Source organism: Bombus huntii, chromosome 12, assembly GCF_024542735.1.
Source record: "Bombus huntii isolate Logan2020A chromosome 12, iyBomHunt1.1, whole genome shotgun sequence".
In the NCBI taxonomy this organism is placed as follows: Eukaryota; Metazoa; Arthropoda; class Insecta; order Hymenoptera; family Apidae; genus Bombus; species Bombus huntii.
Window position 1 is genome coordinate 2,617,638 of NC_066249.1, and position 21,150 is coordinate 2,638,787.

General features: G+C 43.7%; 4 protein-coding genes across 7 annotated transcripts in view; all 4 read right to left on the bottom strand.

Moving 5' to 3' along the window:
• The window catches only part of LOC126872089 (protein similar), a 36,923-nt gene extending 34,462 nt beyond the window's left edge, over window positions 1-2,461 (bottom strand). Inside the window, exon 1 of one of the 2 annotated variants that reach the window (XM_050631624.1) lies at window positions 2,011-2,461. In XM_050631624.1, coding sequence (XP_050487581.1) covers window positions 2,011-2,054 — 44 coding nt within the window. In that variant the 5' untranslated portion in view covers window positions 2,055-2,461. Of the gene's footprint in view, window positions 1-1,521; window positions 1,542-2,010 lie in introns of those variants that run through there. The other variant, XM_050631623.1, reaches the window with a different exon arrangement.
• Window positions 2,462-2,728: 267 nt separating this feature from the next.
• On the bottom strand, window positions 2,729-3,643 carry LOC126872110 (mitochondrial intermembrane space import and assembly protein 40-B). The gene has a single exon (XM_050631688.1). It carries the CDS (start codon window positions 3,641-3,643, stop codon window positions 3,170-3,172), a length of 474 nt encoding a protein of 157 aa, XP_050487645.1. The 3' UTR covers window positions 2,729-3,169.
• Window positions 3,644-3,758: 115 nt separating this feature from the next.
• On the bottom strand, window positions 3,759-7,970 carry LOC126872111 (ribonuclease P protein subunit p14). 2 transcript variants are annotated; one of them, XM_050631689.1, is made up of 2 exons: window positions 4,430-4,713; window positions 3,759-4,056 (listed from the first exon to the last, which is right to left on the bottom strand). In XM_050631689.1, exons 1-2 carry the CDS (start codon window positions 4,546-4,548, stop codon window positions 3,759-3,761), a joined length of 417 nt encoding a protein of 138 aa, XP_050487646.1. In that variant the 5' UTR covers window positions 4,549-4,713. The 2 variants fall into 2 exon arrangements, 1 of the variants encoding a protein (XP_050487646.1); XR_007691848.1 differs by having other exon boundaries at window positions 3,907-4,056; window positions 4,482-7,970.
• Window positions 7,971-8,379: 409 nt separating this feature from the next.
• Window positions 8,380-20,522, bottom strand: LOC126871894 (centrosomal and chromosomal factor-like). Of its 2 annotated transcripts, none has more exons than XM_050631224.1 (2): window positions 16,851-20,522; window positions 8,380-10,516 (listed from the first exon to the last, which is right to left on the bottom strand). In XM_050631224.1, the coding sequence occupies exon 1, from the start codon at window positions 19,042-19,044 to the stop codon at window positions 17,401-17,403; it is 1,644 nt and encodes a 547-aa protein (XP_050487181.1). In that variant the 5' UTR covers window positions 19,045-20,522; the 3' UTR covers window positions 8,380-10,516; window positions 16,851-17,400. The 2 variants fall into 2 exon arrangements, with proteins under 2 accessions (XP_050487181.1, XP_050487180.1); XM_050631223.1 differs by having other exon boundaries at window positions 10,693-20,522.
• Window positions 20,523-21,150: the final 628 nt, after the last annotated feature.

A 21,150-nucleotide genomic window follows, 5' to 3' on the forward strand; every position in this document is an offset into this window, starting at 1 on the left:
GGAAATCCGATTAAACGTAATCGGGTGTCACAGAAAAATTTCTTGAAATCGACGTGAAGATAAATTGGACGTATTACAGGCGAGGTTACTAAAAATAGCTTAGGATTTGATAATTCCACGAACATATAAACAACCTATTAATATATGGAACTAATTGGAAAAAGAAAGTTTCCAGAAGGTCGCATGTCGGCTCAACATTCGAATACACTACAATGCCAGCAAACGAAACGATGGTGTGCGTGCCTCTATCGCACCGTGCAAGAGATACATCCACACCTACACAAGCATATACTACGTATCTACGTAGCCTCAAGCAGAGAGAGTTCTCCTTTTCCTCCAAATGGGGTTACACGAAGAACCGAACTATCATTATGAATTCACGTAATAACGCGCTACTACATTCATGCACATATAAATATATGATATATATCTGTATATATGTAGACACATTATGATACACTACGTACACAACATATACACATAAAACGCTATGCACATGGGCATCTTTCGAACGTCACAGTGATCGAGATATGATAACTATTGTTTACGTAGCCAGTGATTGTTAAGAAGCAATTTGGTCGTTTGTTGATCGTTTGTCGAACGAAATTAATTTATTAATGCATTTTATAAGTAGACTTTTATCGGTTGAACGACCATTCGGTAAGTTAAACAAATTTGGAAAATATGTATATCTTATATGGAAAAGCCACAAGCCCGAAATACGTACACAAGGGTACCATAACTCTTTATCTCCGTGTGGGTTGGTTTCTTTGATTATGCCGCTCAATATTAACATACATACATACATAATACGCGTAATACTAACGCTTTTGATTTATCTGAATTTTAATGATTTCGAGAAGACGAGCTGACTATTTTTGCGACGAGTCTGATTTATCTGTCACGTACATCGTGTACCATTTTCGCGTTAGTTTCGTATCTTAGAAAAGCTACTGTGAGAAAATAAATATATGATATATGATATCGTAGTACATGATATCGTGTATATGTAAATACACATACAGTAAGTTTTCATGGTAATCGCGAATTTTTAGGTTATAACTATCATTTCCTTTTTTAAATTTTATAAGTTTACTGTATTGAATACAACTGATGCCGTTCTAACAAAGTAAATATATACAACACGAAACTTGCCATTAGAATGAATACCTTGTGCACATGTGGAAAAAACGAAAACAAGTACAGAGTACGATTTATGTACAGTGTAGTTTGTTTTTCTACCGCGATACAATATAACATATACAAAAAAGCAACAAAGTTCACTCTTTGGCCTTAGAATGGAATTATCCCAAAGGAACACGATATCGCAAGGACATCTACATCAAATGTAACAATGCTCGATTCGAGTGCATGTAATTTCGTTTGAATGACGCGCGATTTAGATGAAAGAAAAAAGAATTCGTTATATCCCCGCCCAGGTTTTTGAGGTCCTATGGGTTTTACCGATCTAACGTGGCGGTCTACGTAAAAACCAAAGTCTGAATCAAGTTGGTGAATTACCGCATTTCCTTGTACGCGAAACTTTTTTTTACTTTGATTGTCCCGCTTAAACAGTATACGCAATCGCAGCTGGAGAACAAATGAAAAGAGATCGAATTATTAGAGGGAAGAGACATAAAGTAATCTTGTAACGTAGGGTAGAGAGAAAAAGATATCGGTAATGGAAGAGGAACAAAAAGAGTATAAGAGGAACAGAGAGAGAGGGGGGAACTCAACTCGGAGGAAACGCGATTGCGTCAAACACGCACGCACTCACTCACGCATATGCAACGCGAAATGCGCGCGCGCGATTCACTGAATTTGTCTTTGGAGTTCGTCAATTCCAAGAGCTGAACAGTGCCTGTCTACGTACAATCATGCCATCGAACAGAGTAGAATATCGTAGCTAACGGCATGCCTGGAATTTTCTCGTGAAAATTAGGGAAACTTTAGGTAGAAGCAGTAATGTCCATACGGGTGCTCTGAGCTTTAATGTTACGATTCACTTACCTTCTTTTCTCCTTGTGTTTCTTCTCTTTCTTCGGTGGATCCATAACTCGGCGAAAAATTTTAAAGAAAGTTTTCTCAAATGGTACAACACTGTGGGATAGTCTCAGTCACTGCTAAGTAACGTATTTAACTTACAGCCCGACACAGGCTCGTCACAAAATTCTTCGTGCTTGACTGTCTCTGCCGTACTTTGCTCGCACCGACTCTCTCGTGTTCTCCCGTTATCAAAATCGATGCACCAACATACGTTCTTCACACGGTATGCGACGTCACCTCTGCTCAGTTACTTTCATTAGCGTGATGAAACGAAAACACATTGTGCTTCTCTATACGTACGAAACGCTCGACGAACGCCAAACTCATGGTGTGATGGCGATGATGATGACGATGGTGAAGGTAGTAGTGTAGTAGTAGTGAGATTCGTTACAACAGTGGTGGTGGTAAACGACCGCGGCGTGGTGGTAGAGGTTGTATACACGAGACCGACTATCCCAAGGGTTGGAACGAAAGAGGGGAGGTCGTGAAGTTGACGTCACAACACAGGTTCCATCTTTCTCGTAGAGAAAGATCGCACCGCCATCAAACGGCCGTGACGTCAACCATTTTGTTGCCGCGCTATAAAGTAGGACATTCAAAACTTGATGTCACAATAAGAAAAAATTATCTCTCTTCCTAACTTGTGCGTCACAAGTGAAAGGAGAAGGCAATAATGTATTAATTCGAGGAACTACTTATTATTTATTACGCACAAAGTATATACAATCGATTGAGATACAGTGAACAAAAGCGAGAAATAAAACTATTAATTGCATGTTTAAGTAATTTGTTTTAACTTTTAAATGAAAAATAATATGTATATCTGCCTGATGAGGTTCAGATTTCTTGAAATAATATGAAAGTTGCAATCAAATAGATTGGTTTCTCCTCGTTAACAACATGTTGTAAATGTTGTGAATGCCATGAATTATTGTACTAGAGGTTTAAAACAGATAGGTAAAAAGCAGCATTTAGGAGTACTTTATTTTGTACAAGAATGCTTTCTTACACAACCTATTTTTTATAAAATTATCAGAGATCTTCTTTCATTAAGTCTTGGTGAAAATTTACTCTCACTATGCTACGCAAATACATTAATTATTTATTCACTGGCAACAAATGTTCACTTAACATTAGATTGTTCTATTCCCGTTCCAATACTGGATGTACGGGGTAACTCTTTTACTTTTGATTCTAAGTGAGAATCTTTGTTATCGACCTCTAAATTTTTTTTATGCTCGTCCATTGGATCTTCGCCATCTTCCAAATCCTCCAAAGATCCTCCTCTCTTTCCATATAATGCTGGATATTGTACCATGCATGTTTGCATGGTTTTAAATGCATTGTAACAGTCTGAACCTTTCGGTTCTGCAGTTGAGTAATGGAAACAAGAAAAGGCCTCACGGAATTCCAAACCACACGGTCCAGTAGCCATACCTCCCAAACATGGACAATTCCAATTAATTTCTCCGCTGGATAATAAGAGACCAGGACTTGGTTCTGGTTCTGGAAGTTCTATTTTACTAGGCGTTGCATGATCTTCCTTTGAAGCAAAGATTATAGTATCTTTACCTTCTTTGTGGATGAATGGCATCATTAACTAATTCATAAAAATGCAAAAGGCAAAGATATGAACTTGTTCTTTAAAAAAGAAAATAGAAATATATAATGTTGAATTTTTCCAAATTCAATTTGTTCTAAATCTTTGTACTTTAATGTTGATAATTCCGACTATTTGCACTAAATGATAATAAATTTGCCGAAGCACGATGAATAGCATAGATGCAAGTATGCCCTTCGTATTTTCCAGCTAAGACTAAAGCTGCCCGAAGACGTACATAACAATCATCAGTGCACCTTAGAACACATCTGTGTTCCTTTGAATCAAATTTTAGGATATCTATGGTACCCTTGGTTCCTTCTTCGCCGAACAATTGTTTTATTGATTGAAGAATGTTCTTCTTTAGATAGACCTCTGTGATTTCAAGACTAGGGCTATCTGGCAGTATTCTACAAATAAAAAAACATATTCTGAGTATACAGATTTTTCCTTATAAATGTAAAGTATAGTCACTGAAGTTATGAATAGAAGGTCAAATCCCATAAACATCTACAAATTACAAATGAAAAATTATTTCATCAGATTGCACAGTAAACGAATATAATTAAATCACAAAAGTAAAAAATGTAAATCATGAATGAAATAGAGTACATTTTCTTAAAATAAGATAGCTAACTGTATTTTCAAAACGCATGTACTTAATTAACTCATATTTAACTTTTTACTGCAATCTTTATCCATATAGATTATATCACTCTCGAAATCTAGGTTAGGTTATATGTGTAAAGATAAAGATCTTAAAAGCTGATTGAATGTACTAACAGAGAAACGTCTAAATAATACATAGTACGCACAACACTAACTCCCGACTCACATTTGATATCTACGAATTTAAAACAGCACTTCTGAAGAGGTTCCGTATAAATACTGCGGCACTTCATTCATGCCTTTCCAACAAAGCTAAAACAACGCATTGTGCGAAAAATAGATGGCGCTATCAGTCGGTGACATCGCAATTTTTAACTTTAAGTACTGTATTTTATTATCAGTGTCTGATTTTTTATGATACATTGTCATGCGTTAATTTTCAATCGGAACTATAGTAATAAGAAAAGTATACTATCTTGAAAATTATTATCTAGAAATACTTATAGGGGAATTATTGAAAGAACGATATAACTGACTATAAACGTTATCCAATGAAATGATTGGATTCCTAGGAAATGTCTTAATGCGATTGCTAGTTATAAAATGGTTATACAAATTCAAGGTAGTCGATAAACTAGCCTTTATCCTGTGAAATTCTGCAAGACATTAGGGTGGATAAAGAATTTGTCGACATAAACCTAAAGCGTCTTATATATCAATAGTTAATCCTCATTCTACCTTTAAAATCTTGTCAACTAAAAATTTTAAATCTTAATTTGTAATCTCTTAATGACTTATAAGGCAGTACGTATTCGTTTTCTTTTATAAAATGGTAATTTACTACATATTTCCCAATTAATAACTTTCTAATACATTTAACAATGATTTCGGTAAATTCTTTAATTCTTTAATCTTTAAATAATAACAAACGAAATTAAAAACTAATTACATCGAGAGTTTAGGAAATTATTTTAACTGGACTCGAAAGCGCAACTTCTTCGCGCAAGGTCAATGCTAATGTCAATAGCCAAGGTTAAAAGCGGTTACAAAGAGAACTTTGAACTTTCACTGAAAGTAGCTACATTTTTATGACATTTCAGTAGTTTCCTGATTGTAAAAAAAGTGAAGTTATCTTGTTCATTTTTTCTTTCTCTATCTTTTACCGTATCATGGGATTATATTGCTGATATCGGAGGAGAAAAAAAAACGATCGTGCATTGTGACGTTGAACCCTAATATCGATTGAGACATGAAAGAAGAACGGAAGTACATTAGACTTCGTACTTGCTGTAACATTTACGCTTCTCTTTTGACACTCGGAACATCTGTCCTCCTTTTCTTCAATACCGACTGATTTTGACAAATTCAGGGATACATTCGAATGTGCGATTTGTGAAAGAATTGATGCTTAGGTTACCTGGAGCATTATTCGAGTCTCTGAGCAATTGCGAATCCAGCGACTGGGCTACCTAAGACCCTTGTGCTTATCCTTTTCACTGTTCTATGTGGGTCCTGTATACAAGGCCTCCCCATTGGCGTAACGCGAAGAGAATAGGACTAGAGCATTAACCATAAATCAGCCATACAGGTCAAAGATTTTTGTTTCATGGCACAAACCTGAAAAATCTTTTTGTTATTGGGACCGTCATTACGCTATAATCCGTCATGATGGATTACACGATCCGGTCATGGCATTTTCATTATTCCATGCGGACTATTTATATAGGCGCTAATCCAATGATGTAGAGGGGTGGAAGCACTCTCGTAGAGTCTTTCACTATTTCAAAATATTCTAAGAATGGATAGACTTTCTCGTTTCTCCATAAACTTCTAGGATACCTGGCGAAAATTTGCAAGTAAAAGAATACTTTTTACTCGGCGAAGAAATGGATAAGTCAAGCAAAGAATGGTACATATACGATGGCCGGAATGTGTGGCGTAGCAACTTGCGGTGCGCTAAAAGGAAATCGCAGGAACATGTGAAAATTTACAACTCGAAAATATCGATGCGCTTTACGTGGTTACGCTCTCTGGCCATCTTTCTAGCCCCATTGCAGTCGAAGATGCAATCAAACCGGACTTCTTTTATTTAAGGAGACGATCGATGATGCGATGCTTGAAACACGCGCGCGTGTGCATTAAAAACCCTGAGCTTTAATTTCGTTCGTACATAACGTATCAATTGTGAAAAAGCATGTATACATGGAACGCATAAAGATACGCTCGTATAACGCGTATCATATACAACTACATAAGTCCTACATTTGCCGGCGCGATAATGAAATTTTTAAATGACAACATTTTACGTTTTATTGGTCACAAGTGATTCGATAGATTTTATGAGGAAATTTATGGAAGTTTTGGAAAATACGTTTCGCGATACGCGTCTGTGAAACGTTGCAGAATAATCTACAATTCCCCCTTAGCGACTATAATTTCGTATCGAGTTCGATAGAAACGTGTCATCGAATACAATAGAAGACTAATGACGTCACGGCAACTATACTACGGAAAGTGGTGTATTCGCCGGAATGTCATGAATAACAAAGAATCGTAAAGTCATCGTATTTATACGGCTGTATTTAATCGCGGACTCGTCGATACTTTCAAAAAAAAAAAAATAAAAAAAAAATAAAAAAAAGTAGAAAAAGAAGAAAGCATTCGCAACGAAATATTTCACGCGCGATGGAACATTATCGGGCGAGGCTCTCACTGAAAAACAATGCATGGTATCAGACCGAAGGAATGTTAAATAGAATGAAACGTCATGACAAAAATAATGGCAACAAAAGGTTGAAATTGCACCAGGAAGCGTGGTTCCTGTACTTCATTGTGACTGCCCGGGGTCGCACACCTTCTGTATGCAAGTTTATTCATTTCGAACGGGAGGTTACGCGCTCAAAGGTTAAAAGATCTTGCACCTACCGTGCGTAAACGCTTTTAAAATACACGTGATATACCATGCGACATTTCTTTTTTCTTTCCTTTTTTTTTTACGACGTGGCAAATCGTAATTCAATGTCCGGACTACCGGGATGGCGCATAATTTATTTGATGAGCGCGTGCGCGTTACGCAATCCATCGAGAATGAGGAAAACGGAAGAAGACAGCAAGATGCAACGAAAATAAGAACATTCCTCATGATCATTAAACTCCGTACCTACACGAGCCGCCGATGGGACTGGTTCTCCTTGACGATACCGCACGCGTCATATTGCCGTTAGTAAAATCTGTCGATTCAGTTCTCTGAAAATCACTGTTACAAACGATCTCCCCTTCTTTCTGTTGCCTTCCAGTTTCACGATAGGCGACAAGCGACAACACAAGCGTGTCTTTCTTTCGCACCCTACACGCTGTGTCACCGTAGGAGTCCAAGAACCACGATGGACAAGGAGTCATTTCACTGCAGATATTTTGCACAGCCAAACTCGATTAGCATGTGTATAAAGTGGAAATAAGATGGAACTAGAAATGAATAGTAGTAGAAGTTGTTTTAACATGAAATATAAATATATTTGGGTGGTATTGTACAGTCAGTGATTCGTTCGTATATACAGAATTATGTACATGCCGAACAGTACGTTCTCGAATACTCTGCGCGTAATCTCACACATGCACACATTTGACGAATCGGTCGACCCACACGTGTTTTTTTTTCTGAAATAGCCATCTATTCACTCGGATCCACACATCCATCTCATCCATTTCTTGGATCTCTTTCTCTCAAATTTCGCAAATAGAAAGAGATTTCGCAAATCTCTTTCTCTCTCTCTCTCTCTCGCGCGCGCGCGCTCTAGATTTTCTTTTTTTTTTTATTATCCTGTGTTTTTATAAGCCCAACGGTATTTCCTTTGGCGGTCGTTTACAATTTCAACGTTGCGATTAATTAGGACGTCGGCCGCCGGACAATTCCTTTCTACGAGTACACTGGCGCCTTTTTGCGAGCTTTTTATCGCTTGATTTCCTTTTTCTCAGTCTAAGGTCAACCTAAGCGGATTTTTTTGATCATTTACTGTCGTTATTTCATGACTTTTTTTCTTCTTTACGTAACTCGTCTTTTTTTATCTTTAGCCTGCAATTTTTTTATCATTTATTTACTGTTACAGAACTACTTGTTACTTGTATTTTTATTTTTATTTTTTTTACTTTTTAGTCCGCGTTACAAACCACAACGAGGTATCGTTACTTTAGACTTCATGACTACAGTTAAGAGAATAAGCGTAGAAATGTATCACACTAGAGACTTGTACATTATCTTAAATGCGTAGGTATGTTCTGTTTTTTTTTTTCATTTTCTTTTTACTGATAATACAGTAGTAGTTGGTTAGCTAGCTTTACCCCCCAGAAAACGAAGATCCCGTAGTCGTTCGAGAACCGAGCAGAGGATCGTCAAACGCCGAGCGCGTCTACGACGGCAATGGCGGCGATGGATAAACAAGGCGACACACGTGGCGCGTTTAGCAAAAGGTAGACGCTCAGTGCGCACATATAAACATTTTACTCACACTCATGCATTCTCTCTCTCTCTCTCTCTCTCTCTCTTTCTGTTCCTCGTAAAAGCTCTCCAAAGTCCAACACACAACACCATGACGGGAAGAAATAACAGGCGCTTCGGCTCGAATTTTAACGAACGATCGAGCAAAGTAAACATACACGCGCACACACGCCGCTCTAACGAACGCTCCAGCCAACAGACACGCGGTAGGTAGTGGCTTCAGCGATCAGAAACTTTCGATTAATCACGAAATCAAGGAACTAGAAGGAGAACAATCGCTCGTTAAGTTACACGCTTTTGGTGCAAACAGTCGGAGAAACGTAGGAAGCGAACAAACGGCACGTGGGGTCCAACCGTGGCCGCGCAAAGAGAAAGACTTTGTCTCCTGCAAATCGATCGTTCGCCACGTCGATGAGCCGTATCGCGATAAAGAGAGCCATTTCTTCCTTTCTTTCTCTCCTTTTTTTTTTTTTTTTTCATTCGAAGGAATGCGATCGAACCAGTGCGACACGGCTGTCTATTTGACAGAAACCCATTCCTTCGTCCTTCTTTAAAATCGAAGGGGGGAAGGAAAAATGTCGGTTCTTGAAGATGAAAAAGAAGGATAGAGGAAGAAGCTATAGGTAGTAAAAATAGGAAAAGGAAGAGAGAAATAACAGGGAGAAACGTCGCGGAGGCTGTCAAACGGAAGAGGCACACGGTATGGTATCGATTGGCCGGAGAGGCAGGCCTCGGGTCGCTCCAGGGGCGTATTCAGTTGTCCCGTTTCGTGCTCGACTTTTGCGGTGGTAATTTTTGCCAGCTTGTCGCGAGTAAAGGATCGATCGTGGAGAGTTCGTCGAAGCGGAGATGGCAGACTGAGGGCGTGGTCCATCGTTTCGAATCGTTCGAACTATCCATAGATAGACAGAGTAACCTATAATATCCTGACGTCCGTGACACATGGACGTGTGTCTCTCCTCTTTATGGCCACGCGGTGCTCATTCCAGGATCGAGACTCTCCACCCTCTGATTCTTTCTTTCTTGCGCGCGTTATGGTCTATCTATCGCTTATGCCGCTATCTCCCCTCGAGTTCAACTATCGCAAGACCGCAGCAACCCCCTGGCACGACTATGTTTTCGACACAACTCCACCGTATATACCAGAGAGATTCGAGCGATTCGGTTGCAGAGACGACGATATTGCTTTTGCTGTAACGACGCGATCGAAATATCGAGAATTCGCGAGTGCAAAAAATTCACAAAGAGACGAGATAGAACGTATCGTAGAATAGGATGGAGAAAAAGAAAGAGTATCGCAGGATGGATGGATCGAGATTGAAAAAGATTCGGTAACTCGAAGCGAATTATAGGGGTAAGGAAGGAGTGGCGTGCTCGGCTGAGATCGAGCCGTGCCCCCGTATATAAACCGGGTACGCGCTGAAGCGCGTACAAAGAATAGCGTAAAATAGCGCACGTTATATTTGCCGAATCAGCTGGTGTACTCTGATATAGGAACAATTCGTGCGTCAGAGGTGGGTAGGGTCATTGTTAGATGCATACCGCGCAGCTTCTTAAGTGCTTTTCATTCGCCGGCTGACAGCACACAGTCCTCTCTACCTCTCTCTGTTCCTGCTCGAAGGCTAAGATCTGGGCCTGGTCGGAGAGAGAGATCATTCATCGAGAGAGGGGTAGACGATTTAAGAAAAATTCACGTAGAGCCGAGAAGGTAGTCCACCCACGGTGAGGCCCGCACGAGGAGCGCACATTGTAATTCGGGGTCTCGGCTGGAAGCAGAGAGAGGATCGTGGATCAAAAATGGCTTCGGGTCGGTCTTTATACAGCCGGTGCTTTCTGGCGTGCAACTACCTGCCAGAGAGCCACGGTTGGCACACGGCTCGTTCGCTCGTTCGCTGCTTCGCGTCCCTTTGCAAGAGAGTTTTACCTTTACCACACCACGTACCTGGCCAACCAGCCGGTCGCTCGCTAGCTCGCTCGCTCGCTCGCTCGTTCATTCGCTCGTTCACCCGTCCATCTACACGCTCCGTCGTCGTTTCTGCCCCAGTGTTCCTGGACCGGGTGTTCGGAGGGGTCCAGAGTTCCACAGAAAAAGCCTTGGGTATATCTTTACGAGCGGAGCCATAAAAGCCGTAGGAGTTCGTCGGTTTCTCGATTAACTCTCGCGGGGTATGGATCGTGTTCGACCGGCTACGATCCTTATTGTCGTGTATATTCTTCAAGCCCGTATAATGCATGAACGGAAGAACTACCGTCCTTCGAAACACCCAGTCATCCCGTCATCGTCATTGTCATCGTAATCGTCATCGTCTCCGTAGTCATTGTCAGTTTCTAAAAGATGGAGCCGAGAGGACATCGATGATGATTTTGATTTTCCCAATCAAATTTTTCTCGTCTCTATTTCGTCGTTTCGCTTCTTTCCCTACCTTTGTTTCAATCTCGTCGTGTCTTACCAAAATGTCTCTTTTGGTCGCGTTTTCCTATGTCCTTTTTCGTTAACCATGTCTACCTTCGAGTGGTCTCCTCGCTTATCTGAATCATCTCGTCCGCGACAACAACGAGATCTCGTCGTTTGTTTCGTAGCAGCCTCGTCGATCTGCTGTACCCCTCTCCTGCCCTTCTACATTCTCTTTTCCTATTCTTTTTCCTCTTCCCTTTGCTCAGGTATCATATACATGGGATGTGTGTGTGTGTGTGTGCGTGCGTGCGTGCGTGTGTGTGTGTCTGTCTGTCTGCGTGTTCGTTCACATATGCTGCTATCGGTTCACAGTGAAGAACGGAAAAAAATGATTTTCCTTTCTTTCGATAAATCACGATCAATGAGGACAACGTCACCGGATTGGATCGATACATTTCTCTAAGTTGTCCTCTGCGATCTATCCGCTCTCACATTATATTATACACACGCTCGCTCGCAATGCGCGAATAGTTTCCGTTTAAGAAAGCGCTACACACAGCGCCCTTCTTTTTCTCTCTTCGTCTTTCTCCTTCATCTCGCTGAACGCACACGTTATACGCGCTCTTTCCGATCGATCGTTATCTATATATCCCCCGTTCTTCTTCGTTTCGCTCGTTTTTCTCTGCCGCCGGACTCGTGATCGCGTAACTCTACTCGCTGGATGCGGCGATCGAGCAACTTATCTCAGCCGCGATCCCCTTTTTCTTTAATACTACATAATTATACACAGGATTAGGCGTTTCGTTATTCATTCAGTCGAAGTGTAAGTGAGGGCGCTAGCTCGTTTAATATATTAATTATTTGAGGCAGTTTACGTCATTTTGTTTAAGGCCGAGTTAATAGTAGTGAACTATGTTTTTTGAGAAGGTGTACGCACGCGTTTAAGCCGCGCCGCGCCACGCCATTCTTCGTGGCTGATTCACGGTGAACGGACAACCAGGAGGAGTATATACCACTTTGTGTCCCTCGTCTGCTGTCTTGCGAAAATCTACTGGCAATTTAATTTAATTTCGAACGGCTGATGAATACTCTTTTTCTCGTTGGGAACAGGAACCCGTCGGGGCCCCTCGCCATCGAAAGTGGCATACTTTGAGCTCTCTTATCTTTAACGGGCCTCTTTTTCTCGTTTCCTCTTTCCTTGTTGTCCGTCGAACGTGAATCGAGCTTTTATCCGGTGCGCGTCTACTGTATACGCACAAAAGTACGTTCGTATATAGTGGAGGGCGAGGCACGTTCGAGCACAGATTCTCTATTTTTCTTTCATTTCTTTCGCTTCTTTTCATCTTTCTCTTTCATTCTTTCTTTCTCTCTCTCTCTCTCCATCAAACGACGCGATGCACACGTATCTCGAGAATAAGCTTGACCGTATATTTTACGTATAGTTCGTTACGCGCGACGTAGGACAAAATATTTGATGCCAGACTTTTTTTTCTTTTTCTCGTACCCGCTTACGGAGGAAGCACGTTTTATTACAGAGTAAATATATGCCTTGTTCTCGCCGACTACAAACGCGATAAACAACCGAAGAAGAAGACTGTTTCTGCGGATCGATCGAAAGAAAAAGAAAAAGTAAAAGGGAAACGGAGAAATAAGAGAGAGAAACAAAAGAAAAAACGAGAAGGAAAAGGGGTAAAGGAACGCTGAACGGAGAAAATAATCGGTTCGGTGTACAAATGCATTCACTGAATGCAACGTTAAATAAAAAAATTACCGGAACGACCGCACATGCCGTGTATTATTTCCTTCGAGTTACACACGTGTCGCGTTGTGTTGAGTTGTGTGGGATTGTGTGTACTCTGGCTGTCTCGGTGGGTACGTTCACATTCGCTCTTTATAACGTAGAACCAGCGGACGCACGATGCTCTTTGAAAATATATCTTCGATCGCAACGTTCCTAACCTAATTGAACGCAACACGGTAGAATAGAGAGACCGAGGATGAAATTTCAGTGGAACGGAAAGAGATTTCGCCACCACAGAACCACGAATAACCGTGTGTTCCGTGAGAAGTGGAGAATCGTGAAATCGAACACAAAAAAAAAAAAGGGGGCAACTGGTGATGCACGTTGTGCACGCGTATCTAGAGAGATCGAGCTGATGGCAACTTTCAACAACTGGGAGAGAAGAGGAGCGCCTCTATCGCGTTATCTCCCCTAGAAGATGCGCGCAGCCCGGAAAGTCGTTCGACGTTCCCCTTACGTAATGTTCCTAGGTTTTTTTCTCAGATAGTAATAACGATAATACTTGATCGATGTAAACGGTGAATTCACCTGGGGTACGATGATATAAATGTAATACTGACACGGAAAGAAAAGTTTGTACAAGCGTTCGGCAGAAGTATGTAAATATTTTGGAATAATTGAACAGCAGAGGCACACGAGGGACAGAATACGTTACAAAAAAGATGCGTTTGGCACACGAAACATCGTTCAAAAGTTTACTCGCATATGTTTCTCATGAATCGCGTAATCATCAACGGCGAGGCACTTTTAAGCGTCGATCCTTGATATGCGCGAGGTGAAAAGTTAAAGGCGTAACTCTTGATCGTATCAGCCGCTACTCTGCTTGACATTCGACCGTGTCTCGTCGCTGCGACGCTACAATGCCCCCCCGACCAACGGAGTTTCGTTCGTTCGCTTGCTCGTTCGCGAGGCCCCCTTTTTTTCTTCTTCTTTCGACACACCGACCGACGACAATCGAATTCTACGAGCGTACCCTTTGCATAGTAAGCGGTTCACGATAAACGGTGGAACATACGACGGAACATACAACGAAACATACGACGAATAGGAGGAGACGAGAGGAAGTTATGTATGTATATACAGGTTGATGGCAGATTACGAAGAAGCTAGAGAAATTCAATGGAAGGAGGGAAAGGAATGCTATTTCTAACCTGTCGATGTTTAACGTTTCAATATTCCAATGCCATTTGAGAAACTTATCTATATAAATATTCGATCAGATCGTTCAACTTTAACTAACTAAAACATATGGTTGGAATTTTGTTGCAAGATTTGTTGATTTATAGGAATTTGCAGAGAAGCAGAAGAAAGAGTAACGCGAAAAGCTCCCGCCGTCGACGATACGTCGGACCACAGTCCAAGTAACTCTATTTAGGCCCTGTATCCGTTTAGCCTTCCCTTCTACTTTGCCGCTAAGAGGATCGTTCCCTTTGAACGAGCAAAAACACCGGGGCGGAAATGCTCGGCCGAGATGGAAGGCGAAGGGTAAGTGGTGCCAGGAACGAACTCTGCTCTCGACAACCGGGTCGTCTCTGCCAACAAATTTTACCAGGAACGAAGTGACTACACACACGAAGCTGAAAATTTCTACGTGGCGTCCGTGTTTCGATTTGGAACGACATTCGAATCAGGATTCGATGCGTGAACCATTGTACCCGATGTCGATTTAACATGCTACAAGGCCGAAACGAACGTTGTGAAAATCCGTTGCTGGGGAACGAGGGATCGTACGAAAGTGGAATGCTCCGCGAGGAATAGTTTAGTGGACGTAATGTGAAATTTAAAAATAACGTTCCGACGAATTTTTTTCTCTACCCGACCGTGGAAGAGGAGCGAAAAAGACGGCTAGAAAACCGACAAACGAGCCGGTGAAACCTTTTCAAAGTCACTAGCCAACGTTTCTGCTTGCGACGCTTCCTAATTACCTGATGTCGACGTCACATTATATAACGAGTTCGACGGGGGTTTCAACGAGGCACAATAATGCCCTCCTTCCTTCCACGTCGTATAAATATCTATCAGTGGATGAAGTTTAACCCTCTGACGAGCGGGCGGCCGATCTATAACTAGGAAACGTATTTACTATCGACCCGGTTGTGTACGAAGAAGCTACGATTGCGCCTGGTCTATTTGATTCAACTACATCGAACCCTATACGTGTCGCGTCAAACGCAGTACGCGTTAGAAACGCGATGCGCACTTTCCCCTCCATCCTCATGTATAACTCCGTCGTTTTATTCAAATCAATTCCACGAATCACTTTTCGGAGAGACGTCGCACAAAAGTACGCATTTCCTACAAAAATAAACGTTCCTCCGCGAGCAGTCTTGTCAGCGCACCCTTCGAGGAACGGAGTTTAACGAATTCCGCAAAACGGTAGGGAAAACAGATCGTTAAAGTCAGCCACACGCTATAACTTCGAGGGCGAGAGCTAGACACAAATTTACGAAACGAGATTTATTAGATCTATCGAGAAACTATATAGTTTCCCGTTATCGAACGTAACAAAGTGCTTTCCGTGACTTTCATAATTTTTTGTTTTTATTTCGGTATCCGACGAGTAGAACGCAGGAGGTACTTTCCATCTAATTTCCCCGAAACTCTCCTCATTTAGTCATTTTTCCAAGGCTCCGCGAAGCGCGACGAGTGGAAATTATAGGAGCCAGAGTCGCGCAGGTTCGCATTAGCGACTGTTAATCTAACGTCTATCCTATGCACATGGTCGTCAGTGTTTTCGGAGTACGAGTCGACGCATCCTGCTCCCTCCGATGCGTGCGAGCCGTCTCTCGGTTTCGTCTCTGCCGATCCCCATCTTGACCGCGCCCCCTTCGCGTCTGGTCTGGTCGCGTCCCTCGTTCTCCTCTCGTCCCGTAACCGCCCAGATCCGTTCCGTCCCGTCCCGTGTGCCGTCCCCGTCCCGTTCGTCCCGTCCCGACCCGTCCCGACTCGTCGTCTCGTTTCGCCTCGTCTCGCTTCGTCTCGCTTCGCCACGGCTCGCCCGTACCGCCGGTGCGGTCGTGCGGTCACGTTGATCGATCGTTACCGTGTAACGAAATACGGTCCCCGTCCGTTTCTCCTTGAGCGCGCTCTTTGAAAAGGGCGCAGGACAAAAAAGAAGAAATCCTGCCCCGGCTCGGACCTCGAGTTTCTAGAGATGTTCCCGACGAGAAACCGACAGAGACGGAGAAAAAGACAAAGAGAGGGCCGCGGAGGAACGAATAACGCTAGAGAAAGACGGGGAACAGAGTCATTCGTGGTGGAGAAAGGGCGAGAGGGACGTTCCCCTAGAGAAGGATAACTGCGATCGCGGCACACCGCCGTTTCCTGTGTGCGCTTGCATCGCGAAATGAAAAGCAGAATCGAGAAAAACTAGTACTGTACATATGGTCTATTTGGCAAAGATGCGCTTGCACCCTGTTGGGTAACGTTCGTTCGTGAGGTTGCGTTCGGGTTTTGGCACTTGCGATTGCGATGATTGTCGATCCGGTTTGGGTATATCTGTAAGCGGAGAAGACAGATGGTCGAAGCGAGGATGTTGTAAAGCTTAGAGGCAAAATATCGGCAAGGAAAGTTGCAACTATGAATCGCGTAAATCGTTAGAAAAAATATCTAATGTTATAAGTACATACATAAGGGAATCGATCGTAAACCTTAAAAATACTATTGTCGATCTATGTATTCGCGATCCGCTGGTATTTGAGAGCCGATGATGGGAAAAAGAGCGAAAGGGCCGCCGCCACGGCGGTGGTATACAACGAGAGACGACCGCGTGTACATGATGTTTGCCCGGCGAAGAAAGGCATCCGACTTTCAGGAATTTACGCGAAGAAAACTCATGGTCTCTATGTCTGAAAGCGTGCGCCGGTTAAAAATACAAAGGGCCTAAGCAAATGGATTTTTATACCTGAACATAATGTACACGTATCGCAGGTGGATGAAATCGCTCGATGCGTATAGACGGACGACCATTTCAGTTGCTGGTACTTCCCTCCATCTGTCCCTGGCTCGAACGTATATCTGTGTGTGACGGTGATAGTAGTGATGATGGTGTGTATGCGTCGTGTGTTTATTCTGTGGGTTTCTGCTCGTCCGTTCGTCCGGCCACCCGCACACTGCTGCCAACAACGAAGAGCACGGCACGTACGGTCGTTGCGTCGACGACGATACGTACATAGACGTATATACGTATGCATACAGATCCATGTATATACAGTGGAATATACACGTAGATAGAAGTAGCGTGTACGTCGCAGAGATAGATGTATCCCGAGTGTACTAGGCAGAGTTTAGACCAACCCGTATGCTCTTTAACGAGTATGGAAGATAAGTCGTACAATAGGGAAGAGAGAGCACACAGCTTTGCAGCCGGATTAGGTGAATAAATGAACGGTGGTGGCAACGGGGTCGGTCTCGAACGGGTTAACGTTGGTGCTGCTGCCGATGCCGGTGGACACCTAACTCTGCGGCAAAAGCGCATGATAACCGGGCGTTTCGTAAAAACCGGCTGCCTGGAGGGCGTGTAGCGAGGTCGCGTGATGCCTGTGTATCGTACTCGCGTATACGCTGGAAACGCCGCTGGAGGAAACACCGCTGGAAGCACCGATCGACGTCGAGGAGGAAGAAGAGGACGAGGAAGATGAGGAAGAAGCCTGTTGACCAACGTGTGACGCTGTACGTGACAGTAACGTCGCCGACGGCCGTCTATACGGGTGATGCCCGACAACCGAGGCCGTCGCTGCTCGCAGATGACTCGACGAATTCGAACTCGCGTTATACGTCTGTTGATACGTCTGCCGTAGAATGCCAGAGATCGACGTGGCCGTCGGCGTCACTGACGAGGAGGAACTTCGGTCGCTTTGGTGAGGTTGATGATGAAGTTGATGAGTCGTTCGATGTTGCTGTGTCGCTTGCTGCTGTGGTTGTTGCTGCTGCCGATGCTGATGATTGTGAGCGCGCATCGCGCGAAAGTAGTGCTGATAAATACCTGATATGACTGCTTTTTCATCAGCAGAAATCAGTTCGGTTCCGGAGGAGGTCGACGTAACCGAACTAGCTTGCTGCTGCTGCTGCTGAGGTTGCTGTTGACCGTGATGGGGGTGAGCGTGAGGACGATGATGATGATGGTGAGTTTGTTGCTGTTGCTGCGGCGGAGGCGGCTGCGGCGGTTGTTGTTGCTGCGGATGATGACGTCTTTGTTGTTGTTGTTGGGAGAGAGTCGCGGCGGCGTTTAGAGCCGCACGATACGAAGCTGCCATGGCCGCGGCGGACATTTGACCGGTTGTAGAAACTAAATTTGATCCGGAATCGGCTGTTGAGACAACGGCTGCGGTTGCTGATAAGACAGCCGCAGCTGCGGCGACAGCAGAACTCGAAGATGACACGGTCGAAGTAGAAACGGCGACAACCGTAGACGACGATGCGACAACGGACGCAGTGGAGGACACCGACGCGGAGACTGTGGCCGCGTTGGCAACGACTGCGGCGGCTGATGCACTTCGCCTGCTGCTTCGCCTAGAGGATGAAATCGGCGCGTTCGCTGGCGGTGGTAGATTGTTGACAAAAGGACTTCTCCTCTCGCGTTCGGCGCGTCGGTAGTAGCACGGGTGTATCATAAGAAGGGGTTCGCCTCCTCCAGGCGGTGGTTTTGCCTGGCTGGGTAGCTCATACTCCACGCTGCAATCGACGTGGAGCGGTTGCGAGTAGTCCTTGTAGTCCTTGTAGGTGGTGACCGCAACCGCAGCGGCTGCCGCCGCGGCCGTCGCTGCGGCCGTCGCGGCCGCAACAGCCGCCGCGGTCGCGGTGGCGGCGGTCGGGTTCGAATTCGTGCTGGAGCCGACGTTAGCGGCAGCAGCAGCAGCAGCAGCGGCGGTGGTGGTGTCGATAATGCTGGTCGATGCGGCCGGTAGGACGGTTTGCTGTCCGGTTGGGCCCGTCGCAGCAGCCGTGGCAGCCGCGGCGCCGCCGCCGCCGGTAGACCCGCCGGCGATTCCATGATGGTGATGGTGATGGTGATGATGATGGTGGTGGTGATGGTGATGACCGTGTCCATGCATAGCGGCACCTACCACCACTTCCTTTTCGTAGCAGGCAGCGGCCATGTTGGAAACCTCCTACTATCCAGGCTTCCGTCGCCGAACCGTCCCTTCTTGCACGCCCGCTGACCAACGACCCACCTCGAACGCTAGGCTCTCATTTCGTGGGATCCTCGTGATTATTCTCCCCGATGACGACCACGATCCTTTGCTCTCCGTCTCGCCCAGCGTTGAGATTACCCGATCTTTTGTTACACAGCCGGAGACGCGAGTTCGCGATCCTCCGGCACTTTTTTCTTTTCCTTCCTTTCCTCAGCTAACCCTCTTCTTTTCTTTCTTCTTCTTCCTCCTCTTCTTTCCTAGACTTCCCTTCTCGCTTTGTTTTCTATCTCCTTTCGAATCGCATTTACCTGTGCGACTGTCTTAATGATTATAGCATTCCTCGCTGTTACAGACATACCTTGAAACGAGGCGAGAAAGAATGGTTACGGTTCATCGCAGTGAAAGAGGGTTGCCTTTTCCAGGGGTTGGACCAATCAGCTATTATATCCAACACCGAGGAAAGCCCTCGAGACAGAAGCCCGCAATGTACAGCAATGAAACGATTATTGCATATTTCGAGAGAGGGAAGGGAAAAAGAGTCCTAGGTAAAGAGCTTACAAGCGACTATAAATTCAAACACTACCGGCCCTGACTCGTTTGACACCGGCTTCCTTGCAATATCGACCTTTCCCTTTTATAATCTTTTGTTTCTCGATGTATTTGTCTTCGACCTTTCGTCCCTACCTCCAAATTATTCCGTTTTTTTATAAATGAGTATTTTATCCTCCCCTTTCCTTGCAATCTCTTGTTACATAGGATTAATCTACTTCACTTTGTCACAAGTCGTTTTGTATGTGTCATTCCGGGTGCTACATCTGTGTATTGTGTTTCCATTTAAATGATGTCATATTTTCACTTTAATGAATTTCCTCTTCGCACGTTTTCGTTGATAAAGCTTTAAACCACGTTCGTGAGAACGCTAAACCGAATGGTGTATCAGACTCAGTAATACGGCTTAGACGTGATCCGGCTGGGCGTAACGTTTCGTTCGGTCGTTCGTTTCGGCAAGGCTGAAACACCCTAATACGCCGACGTCGTTTCACAAATCTATCATGGACTTACATGTTCCATTTTTTACTCGGATTATCTGTCTTTCTTACACACAGCACACACAGCGGCACAAAGGAATATTCGACGACAGAGAACACGTTCAGGCTTCTTCAAAGGGGTACGCCATTGCTGCGCGTGTGTCAATTCGTCCGGCGTATCGGTTACTAGTACACACGCGGAGACTGCGCCTATGAACACTAATACATATACCGTACGCGATATATACATAAACTGCACAGCGTAGTAAGTGTAACTCGATTGTCTCGTACAGACTGCCGAGCTGCGACTGAAAGCCAAGTCCTGTCGAACCCTCGTGTCGGCTCGCCACATTTTGCAACGCCATCTTCCTTGCGTTGCTTCCTTCTTACTCATTCGATTCTGCTTCCTCGTCTACACCGTGTGGTCGATTTCGTAGATTAATGGCTAGTATCTATGAAATGCGACGCGCGATGCACCACCGGGATAGCCAACCTGACGTGCCCGTTTAGTTTCCTTTCATGCAAAAATCTCTGATTGGTTTCTGCATCGGAAAATATAGTTTATATTCCTTACACATTGATTAAATTTTGCTATTGAATTCTAATATCTCCTAATAATCACGCAAATAACGTTGTCTTCTATTGAATTGTTTAAGTTCGTAGATGAACTTCTTGTTTGAATCGTATAGCTTTTTGTTTTCGACAATTTGCAATATTGACTGTTATGCAATACTCCATCTTTGTTCTGTTGATAAGTAGGTAATCTGTAATGTCTACACAGTAGATAGATGTCGCCACTCTACTGGCCACTGTAAGAGCTTGAAAATTTTGGCACGCATCTTTTTACAAGCCTATATTAAATGCATTTTATGTCAGTTATTTTACTTTGTTTTCTTGCTTATAAAATCCTGTATATCGTAATAAATTATAGTTTTTCTTTATATAGTCGTTTTCTCCTTTACAAATACGTTGAGATACGTAGCGTGATTAGAATTTCATTTACGTTCTTCACCTATGCTCAGTAGACATTCGATGAATATCT

Excerpts from the sequence above, each read along its gene's own strand:
- LOC126872111 (XM_050631689.1), bottom strand. The coding sequence starts at position 4,548 with ATGAAGTGCCGCAGTATTTATACGGAACCTCTTCAGAAGTGCTGTTTT. Across the intron at positions 4,057-4,429 it reads TATTATTTAGACGTTTCTCT|AATACTGCCAGATAGCCCTA; the intron begins GTTAGTACATTC and ends TTTTATTTGTAG.
- LOC126872110 (XM_050631688.1), bottom strand. The coding sequence starts at position 3,643 with ATGATGCCATTCATCCACAAAGAAGGTAAAGATACTATAATCTTTGCT.
- LOC126871894 (XM_050631224.1), bottom strand. The coding sequence starts at position 19,044 with ATGGCCGCTGCCTGCTACGAAAAGGAAGTGGTGGTAGGTGCCGCTATG.